General features: G+C 49.7%; 1 protein-coding gene across 5 annotated transcripts in view; it reads right to left on the bottom strand.

Moving 5' to 3' along the window:
- The window catches only part of LOC140204732 (autism susceptibility gene 2 protein homolog), a 50,256-nt gene extending 35,318 nt beyond the window's left edge, over positions 1-14,938 (bottom strand). Inside the window, exon 1 of one of the 5 annotated variants that reach the window (XM_072271469.1) lies at positions 14,695-14,938. In XM_072271469.1, coding sequence (XP_072127570.1) covers positions 14,695-14,916 — 222 coding nt within the window. In that variant the 5' untranslated portion in view covers positions 14,917-14,938. Of the gene's footprint in view, positions 1-12,190; positions 14,630-14,694 lie in introns of those variants that run through there. The other 4 variants (XM_072271470.1, XM_072271471.1, XM_072271467.1 and 1 more) reach the window with 4 other exon arrangements.
- Positions 14,939-15,284: the final 346 nt, after the last annotated feature.

A 15,284-nucleotide genomic window follows, 5' to 3' on the forward strand; every position in this document is an offset into this window, starting at 1 on the left:
AAACAGAAAACTAGATTTTGCTGGATGGGTACTAAGCTGGTTGGGCCAGAGGACCTGAATCCCAGAATCCGGTTTATCAACAATACCTTCTGACATGAAATCTGTTGTTTTATAGTAGCAGCACAGAGAAATAAAAGAGTGCAGCAATGAACACGAAGTTTTGATTCCTGAATACTCGCGTGTACCTTATGGATTTTGGGCCGTCAATCATGAAGTTTCACTATCACACTCCATTTTTTCAAAAATCTGTAATATTTATTTCAATTCACAACTCAGGTCAATTAAAATGTTGCCCACAATGCAAGCTGAAAAGTTTTCAGAACATGGAGTTCAAATGAAGTAGACGAAGGTGCCACGGTACACAACCGAGGAACGTAAAACAACACTCTCAACACGCTGGGGGAACTCAGCAGGTCGGGCAGCATCCGTGGAAACGATCGGTCGACGTTTCGGGCCGGAACCCTTTGTCAGGGCTGCAGAGGGAAGGGGCAGAGGCCCTATAAAGAAGGTGGGGGGAGGGTGGGAAGGAGAAGGCTGGTAGGTTCCAGGTGAAAAACCAGTAAGGGGAAAGATAACTTCCCTCTACAGTCCTGACGAAGGGTTCCGGCCCGAAACGTCGACCGGTCTTTTCCACGGATGCTGCCTGACCTGCTGAGTTCCTCCAGCGTGTTGTGAGTGTTGCTTTGACTCCAGCATCTGCAGATTAGTTTGTGTGAATGTAAAACAACACTGATACTGACGCATATTTTGAACTCTTTATGTCAAGTGAGCCTCATCTGATAACTCAAACTGAGTTAAATGACCTGGTCAGAAATTTGGGTTTTGTCAAAGGCAAAAGCAGAATTACTGAGCACAGAACTACAAGGATGGAATCTGGTTTCACCAGGCACAAAAATTTCAGTAAAGGATTTTGATATTTGAGATGGATGTTTCTCAAATAACCGATGCCAAGATTAAGGAAGGCAGCTTTGTTGGTCCATGAACCAAACAATTTAATCAATGACAGACATTTTGAAGAGCTCCTATGGAACAGGAGAAAATTACATGGAAGGTATTCAAGGATGTTGTTGAAATTTTTCTAGTAACTACAGAGCACAAAACTACATGCAGCTGGTTCTTCCCTGCAAATCTTGGTGCTGTCAGCGACGAGCATATTGAAAGGTTTCTCCTGGACATTGCAGTCATGGAGAAACAGTATCAAAGCAACTGGAATCCACCAATGCTGCTGATTATTGAGGCGAGAAGCCTCAGACAACGAGTACAAACAAATATCAACAAAACATCCACAAAATGCTGGAGGAACTCGGCAGGCCAGGCAGCATATAGAGAAAAAAATTAGTTGACATGTCAGGCCGAGACCCTTCAGCAGGGCTGGAGAAAAGAAAGCTAACGAGTAGATTGAAAAGGTGGGGGTGAGGGGAGAGAAACACCAGGTGATAGGTGAAACTCGGAGGGGAAGAAATGAAGCAAAGAGCTAAGAAGTGAATTGGTGAAAGAGACAGTAGGCCATGGAAGAAAAAAGGGGGGGAGGAGCAAGGGGGTGATGGGCAGGCAAGGAGATAACATGAGAGAGAGACAAGGGGGTGGGAAATGGTGAAGTGGGGTGTAAAGACATTACTGGAGATTTGAGAAATCAATGTTCATTCCATCAGGTTGGAGGTTACCCAAACGGAAGATCGGCAACACACATCAAAGTTGCTGGTGAACACAGCAGGCCAGGCAGCATCTCCAGGAAAAGGTACAGTCGACGTTTCGGGCCGAGACCCTTCGTCAGGACTAACTGAAGGAAGAGTTAGTAAGAGATTTGAAAGTGGGAGGGGGAGGGGGAGATCCAAAATGATAGGAGAAGACAGGAGGGGGAGAGATGGAGCCAAGAGCTGGACAGGTGATTGGTAAAAGGGATATGAGAGGATCATGGGACAGAAGGCCCAGGGAGAAGGAAAAGGGAGAGGGGGGGAAAACCCAGAGGATGGGCAATGGGTATAGTGAGAGGGACAGAGAGAGAAAAAGGAGAGAGAAAGAATGTGTGTATATAAATAAATAACAGATGGGGTACAAGGGGGAGGTGGGGCATTAGCGGAAGTTAGAGAAGTCAATGTTCACACCATCAGGTTGGAGGCTACCCAGACGGAACATAAGGTGTTGTTCCTCCAACCTGAGTGTGGCTTCATCTTCACAGTAGAGGCCGTGGATAGACATATCAGAATGGGAATGGGACCTGGAATTAAAATGTGTGGCCACTGGGAGATCCTGCTTTCTCTAGCGGACAGAGCATAGTTGTTCAGCAAAGCGGTCTCCCAGTCTGCGTCGGGTCTCGCCAATATATAGAAGGCCACATCGGGAGCACCGGACGCAGTATATTACCCCAGCTGACTCACAGGCGAAGTGTCGCCTCACCTGGAAGGACTGTCTGGGGCCCTGAATGGTGGTAAGGGAGGAAGTGTAAGGGCATGTGTAGCACTTGTTCCGCTTACAAGGATAAGTGCCAGGAGGGAGATCGGTGGGGAGGGATGGGGGGAACGAATGGACAAGGGAGTCGCATAAGGAGCAATCCCTGCGGGAAGCAGGGGGTGGGGGGGAGGGAAAGATGTGCTTAGTGGTGGGATCCTGTTGGAGGTGGCGGAAGTTACGGAAAATATGTTGGACCCGAAGGCTGGTGGGGTGGTAGGTAAGGACAAGGGGAACCCTAGTCCTAGTGGGGTGGTGGGAGGATGGAGTGAGAGCAGATGTGCATGAAATGGGGGAGATGCGTTTGAGAGCAGAGTTGATGATGGAAGGGAAGCCCCTTTCTTTAAAAAAGGACATCTCCCTCGCGCTGGAATGAAAAGCCTCATCCTGAGAGCAGATGCAGCGGAAACGGAGGAATCGCGAGAAGGGGATGGCATTTTTGCAAGAGACAGGGTGAGAAGAGGAATAGCCTAGATAGCTGTGAGAGTCAGTTGGTTTATAGTAGACATCAGTAGATAAGCTGTCTCCAGAGATAGAGACAGAAAGATCTAGAAAGGGGAGGGAGGTGTCGGAAATAGACCAGGTAAACTTGAGGGCAGGGTGAAAGTTGGAGGCAAAGTTAATGAAGTCAACGAGCTCAGTATGCGTGCAGGAAGCAGCACCAATGCAGTCGTTGATGTAGCGAAGGAAAAGTGGGGGACAGATACCAGAATAGGTTTGGAACATAGATTGTTCCACAAAGCCAACAAAAAGGCAGGCATAGCTAGGACTAATACGGGTGCCCATAGCTACACCTTTAGATTGGAGGTGGGAGGAGCCAAAGGAGAAATTATTAAGAGTAAGGACTAATTCCACTAGACGGAGCAGAGTGGTGGTAGAGGGGAACTGGTTAGGTCTGGAATCCAAAAAGAAGCGGAGAGCTTTGAGACCTTCCTGATGGGGGATGGAAGTATATAAGGACTGGACATCCGTGGTGAAAATAAAGCGGTGGGGGCCAGGGAACATAAAATCATCAAGAAGTTTAAGAGCGTGAGAAGTGTCACGAACATAGGTCGGAAGGGATTGAACAAGGGGGGATAAAACCGTGTCGAGGTATGCAGAAACAAGTTCGGTGGGGCAGGAGCAAGCTGAGACAATGGGTCTGCCAGGACAGGCAGGTTTGTGGAACTTGGGTAGCAGGTAGAAACGGGAAGTGCGGGGTGTGGGAACTATAAGGTTGGTAACAGTGAATGGGAGATCCCCTGAGCGGATAAAGTCGGTGATGGTGTGGGAGACAATGGCCCGGTGCTCCTTAGTGGGGTCACGATTGAGGGGTAAATAAGAGGAGGTATCCACGAGTTGTCGCTGTGCCTCAGCAAGGTAGAGGTCAGTACGCCAGACTACAACAGCACCCCTCTTATTGGTGGGTTTTATAGTAAGGTTAGATTTAGTGTGGAGGGAGTGGAGAACAGAGCGTTCGGAAGGAGTGAGGTTGGAATGGGGACAAGGTGCGGTGAAGTCGAGACGGTTGATGTCCCGTCGGCAGTTAGCAATAAAGAGATCCAGAGCAGGCAGAAGACCAGAGTGGGGTGTCCATGAAGAGGAGGAGGGTTGAAGACGGGAGAAGGGGTCATCGGTGGGGGTGGAAGAGTCCTTGCCGAAGAAGTAGGCTCGGAGACAGAGTCGGCGGAAGAAGAGTTCCGCGTCATGGCGTACGCGGAACTCGCTGAGGTGTGGGCGAAGGGGGACAAAGGTGAGGAACATAAGGTGTTGTTCCTCAAACCTGAATGTGGCCTTGTTCCAGCAGTGGAGGAGGCCATGGATGGACATATCAAAATGGGGGTGGGAAGTGGAATTAAAATGGGTTGCCACTGGGATATCCTGCGAAGCAGGATCTGAATCCCTACATGATACAACTAGTCTGAAATTACTTGTGTTCAGCTTCAAACAGTATCATAAACAAAAAGATTCTAAGCAAGGAACACTTCGAAAAAAATTGCAGTACCCTGTAATGAGATAGTGTTTCTAATCCACTCAGAAATAAAATGGGATTAGGACCACCCTCCTCACAGAACCTCAACCTGCTCTCTTCCCCAGTTGAGTGGTCTAGCAACCTTCTACTTCTTGCACTTTCCGTCAGCAAGACCAGGGAAATGACTGCAGACGTGAGGAAAGGGAAGTTGAGAGAACACACACCAGTGCTTGCTGGGGTGCCAGCAGTGGAAAGAATGAGCAACTACAAGTTCCTGGGCATCAACAGATTCTGGAACAGCTTCTTCCCCTCTGCCAGCAGATTCCTAAATGAACCATTTTCTTCATTCTTTTCATTTGCTCTATTTTCTAACACACAATAATTTCACGTCTTCGTACTGCTCTACTGTCACAAAACAAAATTCACGATGTAAGACGTTTACAAAAAAAGACTGATTCTATGAAAAGGTGAGGGAAAGGGTGGAGGGACCAGGTAAGGTAGGTTCACAGGCAGAACGGGAGAGTGGGAGCAGCAATAGAGGCTGGGAAGGTGAGAATTAGTGGGGGGGGGGAGAATGGCTGAGGAATTCAGATCAAGAGGGCATGTACAATCAGAAGAGGCAGGAAGGGTTAGTTTGAAGGGCACCGGGACAGGTACCACTGACAGAAAATGCAGAGAGTGGTACAGAACAAAGCGGGCAGTTGGGGTCAGCATAAAATGCCTCCAGGGTCAGAATAGACAATATGGGCCACAGGATTCTATCATCCAGGAACACATTAAAACTTGGCTGAGTTGCAGGGGCTCGGCTGACCCGTGCCCAACTTCCTAAACCTGGGAGAGCATCAGTGACATGACATAACCCGAAGGGGTGTGATCCAGGTTTCGCTGCAGAGGGCAGGACTGCTCTGCTGCAGGGCAATTTGCATTGCTGAAGGCAGATCCACCTCCAGCTGGTTCTCCGTGATCAATCTAACGCTTCCATTTTTTTTTACATCCATGCGCCTATTGGCCCAACTCACCAGTGCCTCCCCAGATTCCCATCTGAGCTGCCCCAACTGCCTGCATTTTGTCCATATACTTCTGAACCGGCTCTTCCAACTGTTGTTACTTCACCTGCCTCAGACCGTTCCTCTGGCACCTCCTGAATAGTTCCACCGGCCTTACCCCTCACACCCCCTTTAAATTTCTCCCCCTCACCTAGCGTTAGAGTTCCCTACCCTGGGGGAAGGAGACCTGGTCGATTTTCACTGCACCTCCCTGAGCATCAAACATCTGTTTACACTGATCCTCACTTCACTCAGCACACTTCCACCCGATCCTGAGATTACGCCCCTCACCCGTATGGGGGGGTGGTGGTGAGTGCCTCCATTCACAGCAGCCAATTACCCCACCAATCCTCCATGTCATTGAGAAGGAACAGTATCACTGAGGGAGAAGCCCATTCAGTCACAGGGTGAATATGCAAACTCCAGAACCTAATGCTTCCATTTTTCTTTCATCCATGTCTGCAAATTCTTAATGGAATACAGCACAGAATTAGGTACTTCAGCCCATCTAGTCCATGCCAAACGATTTCAACTGCCTATCCCCATCGATCAGCACCTAGACCTTAGCTCTGCCACCCATGTACCTATGCAAACTTCTCTTAAATGTTGAAATCCAGCTCACGTGTGCCTAAGAATCTCTTAAATGTTTCTGAGGTATCTGTCTCCACCACCCTTGGCAGCACACCCCAGACACCCATCATCCCAATAAAGTTAACTCGGACATCCTCCCTGTACTTGCCTTCAATCACTTTAAAATCAAGTCCTCCCATATTAGCCATTACAACCCTGGGAGAAAAGTCTCTGGCTAACCACACTATCTATGCCTCTTATCACTTTATACATGTCTATCAAGTTACATCAACAACCTGCTTTGCTCCAGAGACAAGCCCATTTTCTGCCCCCACTGCCCCACCGAGCTGTCTGACACACCGAGCTCCTCCAGCAGTTAGTGCGTTGTTCCACACTCTGCTATGTCTGTGGCCTCTCCTCTCCTTATTGGATACGTTGTAGTGGTGCCTTGGTTCCAAACCCAACCTGTGCCTCTTCCTGCTCAGTGGTTGTCCACTCTACGGTGATCTCCCCACCATGAACACATCCTGGCGCTGTGGACTCAGCAACTCCAATGACTTTGGAAAGGACGCAGAAGAGGATCAGCAGGATGCTGCCTGGACTTGAGAGCATGAGCTAGACAGACTGGGGTTGCTTTCAGAAGCTGACGACAGACCTGATAAAGGTTTACAACATTGGGAGGCATAGTTAGAGCAAACATCTGCTATCTCCCACCCCCCCCCCCCCAGGGTGGAAATGTCTCAATGCTAAAGGGTATACATTTCAGGTGAGGGGGCAAGTTCAAAGCAGAAAAAAACAGAACACTGAGGCAGTCTACAAGAAGGGTCAGAGCCGACTCTATTTCCTGAGGAGACTGAGGTCCTTTAACAACTGCCGGACGATGCTGAGGATGTTCTATGAGTCTGTGGTGGCCAGTGCTATCATGTTTGCTGTTGTGTGCTGGGGCAGCAGGCTGAGGGTAGCAGACACCAACAGAATCAACAAACTCATTCGTAAGACCAGTGATGTTGTGGGGATGGAACTGGACTCTGACGGTGGTGTCTGAAAAGAGGATGCTGTCCAAGTTGCATGTCATCTTGGACAATGTCTCCCATCCACTACATAATGTACTGGGTGGGCACAGGAGTACATTCAGCCAGAGACTCATTCCTCCGAGATGCAGCACAGAGTGTCATAGGAAGTCATTCCTGCCTGTGGCCATTCAAACTTTACAGCTCCTCCCTTGGAGGGTCAGACACCCTGAGCCAATAGGCTGGTCCTGGGATTATTTCCTGGTATAATTTACATATTACTATTTAACTATTTATGGGTTTATTATTATTTATTTATGGTGCAACTGTAACAAAAACCAATTTCCCCCGGGATCAATAAAGTATGACTATGAACAAACAGGACGTCTGGAGACATTCTGGTCGCCTCATCACAGGAAGGCACTGGAACATGGACTGTTTTAAGGTGCTCGGAGTTAAGTATGGGTAATTTTCCTTTTACAGAGCGCTAAGTGAAATGGAACTTATTGCCGGGGTGATAGTGAGGAAGATATGTTAGGGACCATTAAGAAACTCCTAGATAAGTGTGTGAAAGAAAGAAAAACAGGGCTATGTGGGAGGGAAATGTAGACTGATCGTGCAGTAGGACAAAAAGTCAGCACAACGTGGTGTGCCGAAGGACACCATGTTCTATGCTCCAACCTGAACATCAACTGCCTCTTTACCTGCTGAGGTGCAGAGGGACCTTGGGGTCCTGGTGCCAGCTCCCTGAAAGAGGCTGCACAACAGGGCAGTAAAGACGTGCGGCATGCTGGTCTCCATCAGTTGGCAGCGTGGTGAGTGAAGACGAGAGTTAGGAAGTCACACTGCGGCTGTAAAGATATTTCATCAGGTGCAGTTGGAATTCTAGTCATCCCCTTACAGGGAGGACGTGGAGGCTTTGAAAAGGGTACAGAAGAGCTTCACCAGGACGCTGCCTTGATTGGAGAGCATGAGCTTTAAGGAGACAGTCGGACAAACTCAGGTTGATTTCTTTGGAACAACTAAGACTAAGGGAAGACCCGATATACATATACATAATTATGAGGGGCACAGACAGGATGTGCAATCTGATTCTTCAGAATGGAAATACCAGATCTACTATGAATCCCAAAATCCACTTCTGTGTGTGTAAAAGGTTTACAAAATTGACAGAAGCACAGATAGGGTAGACAGCCGGGGTCTGAATCCTCAAAGAGTAAAAATGTCAAATATCAGATGCTACTGAATTTCACACAGGAGCACTACCCTAGGACGGGGACGTGAGTGTGCAGAGGGATCAGAACTGTGTGTAGGCAGAAGGGATGAGTTGGATGTTTAATGAGACCAGCACAATGGCTGAAGGGCCTCTGTTCCTGTGCTGTGCTCCACACAGCAGTGAAGCTGCAGCATGACAAACGAGTTGGGGCACAAAAGCAATGCTGAGGGGGAGGTTGAAACGATTATGAGGTAATTTCTCCTCAATCTTACTGCTCAGGGTACAAGTGCCTAATGTCACAAGAGCATGCATTTAAGCTGGGGTGGGGAAACTTACAGAGAAGTCTGAAGGCAGTGTACAAAACAAATGACAGGATTCTAGTCAGTGTGCAGGAGCAGAGGGATCCAGGGTTCACATTCACAGATGCCTCAAAATTGCCGTGCGATCTGACAGGGTGGTTAAGAAGGCCTACAGTGCGCTGGCCTTCATTAGTCAGGGGACAGAGAGAGTCCAGGAGCCATGAGGTGATATAAAACTGGTTAGAGGGATACGGGTCAAACAAGGACAAGTCAGACTGGTTCAGATGAGGGATCTTGATCAGTGAGGAGCAGTTGACTCATACCAGAAGAATGGGGAGTATACATTCAAGGGAAGACGTGATGGGGGAGACATGAGCTTGTATACTCTGGAATTTAGAAGGCTGAGAGGGGATCTTATTGAAACATATAAGATTATTAAGGGATTGGACACGCTGGAGGCAGGAAGCATGTTCCGGCTGATGGGTGAGTCCAGAACCAGAGGCCACAGTTTAAGAATTAGGGGTAGGCCATTTAGAACAAACTTCTTTACCCAGAGAGTGGTGGATTTGTGGAATGCTCTGCCCCAGAAGGCTGTGGAGGCCAAGTCTCTGGATGCATTCAAAAAAGAGATGGATAGAGCTCTTAAAGATAGCGGAATCAAGGGTTATGGGGATGGGCAGGAACTGGATACTGATTGTGGATGATCAGCCATGATCACAGTGAATGGCGGTGCTGGCTCGAAGGGCCAAATGGCATACTCCTGCACCTATTGTCTATTCAGCTCCGGTTACCTCATTGTAAAGAGGATGCAGAAGCTTCAGAGAGGGTACAGAGGAGGTCTACCAGGATACTGCGCGGATTAGAGAGCATGTTTTAAGAAGAAAGGTAGGGCAAGCTACAGCTTTTCTCTTGCAGTGAAGGAGAACGAGACACGATTTGAGAGAGGTGTATAACGTAAGCAGCATAAACAGAGTGGACAACCAACACCTTTTTCCCAGCACACCAGTGGTCGATGAGGGATCATATCCTTAAGGTGAGTGAAGGTCTGTTTAGGAGGAAGGTCAGAGGTAGGTTTTTGCTTGATGAGTGCATAGAATGCAATGCCAGGGGTGGTGGACAGATACTTTAGGGACACCCAAAGTTGAAAGAAAAATGGAGGGTTGTGGGCTGTGTAGGAAAGACAATTAGATTTGATTGTGCAGTAGGTTAAGAGGTCAGCTGGACTGTACATCTTCTGCATATCTACCACCGGGAGCAAATGCATTTGGGCATTAGTTACTAATTGAATTACCTTATACAGCGTTGTGAGTTGAAGGGACTGTTCCTGTGCTGTTTTACATTCTGTAGGAAAGGTTTACAGCAGGGGTTTCCCAACGGACCCTTACCATTAACTGAGGGATATGCGGACCCCAGGTTTCGAGGGATACGAGCCAAACATGGGCAAATGGAACTGACTTACAAGGAGATCTGGTTTAGCACAAACCAGTTGGTCTGATAGTGCAACTCTGTCCCAGGACAAAAAGATGGGGAAGAATACTCTGGGAGCAGCAAACGTAATAACTTGGAACACAAGTCAGCCATCTGGCCTGTTGAATCTCCTTCAGCATTCAATAAGATCAGCCATGGATTCCACTCAACCTACCTGCCTTTTCCATATAATACTCGAATTCCCCTACTGAGCAAAAATCTATCTCAGTCCTGGTCTTATTCTTTGGAGCGTAGAAGGTTGAGGGGAGAGTTGACAGAGATATTTAAAATTATGAGGGTGATAGATAGAGTTGACGTGGACAGGCTTTTTCCATTGAGAGTGAGGGAGATTCAAACAAGAGGACCTGAGTTGAGAGTTAAAGGGCAAAAGTTTAGGGGTAACATGAGGGGGAACTTCTTTACTCAGAGAGGGGTAGCTGTGTGGAACGAGCTTCCAGCAGAAGTGGTTGAGGCAGGTTCGATGTTGTCATTTAAAGTTAAATTGGATAGATATATGGACAGGAAAGGAATGGAGGGTTATGGGCTGAGTGCAGGTCGGTGGGACTAGGTGAGAGTAACCGTTCGGCATGGACTAGAAGGGCCAAGATGACCTGTTTCCATGCTGTAATTGTCATATTTAATTCGGTAACCTGCTACTCCCCTGGGCAGAGAATTCCACAGATTCACCATTCTCTGGGAAAAGCAGTTTCTCCTCATCCGCATCTGAAATGCCCTGGTTTCCTCCCACGTTGCAAAGACCTGCAGGTTAGTAGGGTAATTGGTCATGTGGGCGTAACTGGGTGGAGAGGATTCGTTAGGGCAGAAGAATCTGGTACCGTGCTGTATCTCTAAACAAAAAAATATATCCATTCCCCTGAAGCTTGAGGCTGCATGCCCTGGTTCTAATCTCACCTGTTGAAAGAAAGTTCCTGTCACTATTTATCTGTCCCTTTCATAAGGAGGGATTAGTGCTTGAGTGTTTTTGATTGGCTTTTTAGCTGGTTCAGCACAACACTGTAGGCTGAATGGCCGGTTCCTGTGTTGAACTGTTCTATGTTCTATAATTTTAAGTTTCTATAAAATCCCCTTTCATTCTTCTGAATTCTGAACAGTATAGTCTCAGGCAACAATGTCACTTTGTAGGATAACACCCTCATCTCTGGAATCAGTCTGGTGAGCCTCCTCTGCACTGCCTTCAAAACCAGTAGAGTGACCCTTCAGAGTGTGTGCCGACCATGGTACTGATCTAATCCCGTCTCCCTGCACACACAGTCCCTAACCCCCCACTGCCTGCCCGCTCACGCGCCCAAGGGCCCTTTGAACATCTCCAACGCATCTGCCTCCACCACCACCGCTGACAGCCCATCTGTTTAACGTACAAAAAGAGCCTGCCCCACATATCTCCGAACAGTGCAGACCCCTCGTCCCACGATGCTACACTGCCCTTTCAGCTCCATTATCAATCTAACCCTTCCCTCCCACATAACCCTCCATTCTTCTTTCATCTACGCGCCCAAGGGTCTCTTAATTGTCCCCAGTGTACCTGTTTGTACCACCACCCCTGACAGGGCGTACCGTACACTCACCGCCACGGTAAAATAAACCAGGGGCTCCCCACCTTGTTTATGCCACGGACCAACATCATTAAGCAAGAGGTCCATGGGAACCTCTGACCTAAACCATTCCTATTCATGAACCTGTATAAGAATAACATTTTAAAAGGCACTTGGACTTGTGATAACCACTTTACACTAGCGCAACGATTAGCACCGAAAATCAGGCTCCAATTCCCACCACTGTACCTTCTCCCCACGACCACAACATTCAGTTTCATCCCAAATTCCAGACACGTACGGGTGGGTAAATTGTGGCCACTGTACGTCTGCGCCGGAAGCACGGCGATACTCGTGGGCTGCCGCCAGCAGATTCTCCGACCGTGTTGGTCACTGATGCAAAACAAGGCATCCCACTGTACTCTCCAATCCATGGGAGAGAAATAAAGATCTTCCTCTGGCAGCTTATTCCACATACGGACCACTCAGTGTGGAAAAGTTCCCCTTGGGACCCTGTAAGCCTTTCCTTCTCACCTGCAAATCTTGATGGATGGTGAACGACAATGGCCTGAGCATGATAGATGTCCCTCTCCCTCCTTGCCCCCCAAACCAACTCCGGCACCCTCTCACCTCTAAGGTCTCCAGCGAGACAAAGCTGGCAATGGCAAACCCGTCGATGATGTCCTCCTCGCAGGAAGTCGACTCCCTCCTCCTACGCCTGGGGGGCCGGGGCCGGGACGAGCAGGGGCCCTCGGCTCGCTCCTGGTCTGAGCCAGAGGATGGGGTGTAGGGCCTGGGGTCCCTGCCGGCAACGCCGGCCAGCTTCCTCTCCCGGTCCCTCTGTGACCTTGACCGCCTGCTGCGCCGGTTTCTACCCAATCTTTGTGCCCCGTCCATGGTTACGGATAGTTTTATTTGGTAACAAAAGAATTTCTTCTTTTAAAAAAAAAGTTCCTCTAAAATACTGCTCCTGATATAAATATTCAAAAAAATAGAGGTGGGGGCTGTATTACTATCCCCCCCACCTGTCTATTAACTTAGGCCAAAGTCTTAGCAGAGAGTGCAATCCAGCTTTAAGACTTATTGCGATAAAGAAATCAAGTTGCGAAATAACAGGACCTGGAATAAAAGTTCCTGTGAAGGAATTAATTTAAATAGAAGGCAGGGAAGACAAGACCTCTTCAAAAAAGAAAATGTACGATTCCCCGTTCCAGGAAATTGTATCCTCCAGGACTTACGATGAGACCTCCTCAAAACTGAGAACACAAATCACATGCACACACCCACACTCTCTGTTGCAGTCAGTCTCCTCCAGGCTCGGCAGATGAGAATTTGAGTATCCTTACAATGCAGATGATTAGTGTGACAAGTGAGGTTACACCTCCGCCAACTTCGAATGATACAAACACCCCAGAGACGTCTTGAGCAAGATACCAGAAGGCTGGGATGCTCCTTGCCTTTCCCAGGGGAGGGGGGAGAAATGAAGTGAAGCCTTTAGTCCTCCTCCTTTTCTAACTCTGAATAGGGAAGGATGGAAATGATCCAAAGTCACACACTTCTCTTGCCAACCTTTGCCACTTTGAAGACCAAGGGGTGAGGTTGAGTTAAAGTCTGTCTTTCGTTTACTCTCCCCTCTAAAGATGAACGAGGATAGGGCAGGAAGGAATGAGTTGATGCCTTATTCTGTCCCCCTCTGTCACGTTCAATGGGTGGGGAAGTGGGAAGAAAATGCGTTAATTCCTTTTTGATCCTACTTCGCCGTTGCTTCCACTGTTACTTTGGATGCAGAAGCAGCAAATGAAAGCTATTTCCTCCTCCTCACCCAGTTACTTTTGATGGGGAAGGCAGCGATGAGTTAAATGTTTTATGCTCTCCCTTCTCCTCTATCACTTCTGTCACGTTGAATGGGAAGGGAGGTAATGAGTTCAGTCTTTTTTTATTCCTCTTTTTCCCCGTGTACGATAGAAAATGAGTTGAAATCTCTCTATTCCTCCTCCTCTTCCTGGCCAACAGCGAAGTTGCAGATATCTAAGCCCCCCTTCCTCTTCCTTGCCTGACCGGTAAGTATGTCACGTTAGGATACCAGGAAACTTCTTCCCCCTCAATAAAAAATAAAACAAACTAAAAAATGCTGTTGGGAGGGAGAAAACTCAGTTCAAATCCTTCACACACACTCTCGCTCCTTCGCCCCTCCTACTGCCATGGGCAGAATTAAACGTCCGGAAACTTCTGGGAAGAGGCGAAGAAGAAAAAAAAGTCCTGGGGTGGGGGGAGGAAGGATCTCGCTGGGAAATAAATAAGTGTCCGCCGACAGAAAAGTGTGTGTGTGTGTTTGGTGGCGCCGGCGCCTTTAATAGAGGCCGCTCCGCTTCATTCACCGGCTCGCTGGCCCCGGTCCTCGGCCTTCCGTGTGGTGTTGCCGCTGGTGGTGGCCGCCGTCCCCGTCTCCGCCCGGCCGCTCTCCGTCAGGCCAGCGGGCCCGCCCGCCGCCTCTGGTGCCATCACCGAGATGGCGGCTCCGCTCGCGCCCGCCGCCCTCCTTCTCCGCCTTCGTCCCACACGGTGCCCCCGACGGGGAGAAAGGCCGACCAACCGGTGTCACGGGGGCCAGCTGCCGCTTCCCTGTCGCCGCGCTCGGCTCCGACTTCCTCTCCCCACGTCCCGATCTCGCTCCGCCTTTTCCTTTCTTCACTGGAGACCAGTTCCTTCCCTCCTCCCGCCTCTTCTGGAGGGCAGCGGGCCCGGCGCAATGACGTCATGGGAAGTAGTGATTGGCCGACTGGCTCCCGGCGTCATGACACAAGAAAGGGCTGAATAGGTGATTGGTGGGTTGGCTCGGGGCGTGATGACGTTCAAGAGGGGGAAGGTGTGGCTACTGGTGGCTCTGGGCTGGATGACGTCTGAACGGGGGCGAGAGCTTCCGGTGCCTTTGGGCGTGATGACGTTCGAGAGGAGAAGGTGACTGGCAAACTGGCTTTGGACGTTAACGAGAAGGCGTGGAGGTGGAGCTACGGGCGTGATGACGTTAGGGTGGTGAAGGGAGGATATTTAAATTGAGCTGCAATAGTCACGATCTATCCCTCTGCTTTAATTGACGAGTGTTATGTGACGTCACAAGGCTTAATCCCGCCTACCTGAAACATCGACGTCACAATGGTGATTGGCCCGAGTTCGCGTCTGTCATCGATGGCTTTAAACTGACGTCCCACACTGGACGCTCCTTCCCGTCCTCTACCCTTGGTCCTCCAGACCCATCGGCACCATGAGCCCTGCTGCCCAACTCGGTCGTCTGATCCCGCCCGCCCATCGCTCTTGCGCGATCCATACACACACACACACACACACACACCGCACATTCTTCGAGCCCTACACCTGCGATCTCGGTCCTCTGTTCCCGGCCCCGCGCCCCCGTTCGGTCCTCCAATCCCCGTCGGCTGGCCCTGCCCCCCCTCGGTCTGGTCCGCCGATCCCGATCCGCTGGCCCCGCCTCCCGTCTGTTCCTCCGATCCCGGTCCGCTGGCCCCGCCCCTCTCGGCCCTCTGTCCCTGCCCCCATTCGGTCCTCCGATCCGTCTGCTGGCCCCGCCCCCCCCGTTCGGTTCTCCGATCCCTGTGTGCTGGCCCTGCCCCCCCCGTTCGGACCTCCGATCCGTCTGCTGGCCCCGCCCCCCGTTCGGTCCTCCGATCCCGATCCGCTGGCCCCGCCTCCCGTCTGGTCCTCCGAT

Source organism: Mobula birostris, chromosome 11, assembly GCF_030028105.1.
Source record: "Mobula birostris isolate sMobBir1 chromosome 11, sMobBir1.hap1, whole genome shotgun sequence".
Taxonomy (NCBI): domain Eukaryota; kingdom Metazoa; phylum Chordata; class Chondrichthyes; order Myliobatiformes; family Myliobatidae; genus Mobula; species Mobula birostris.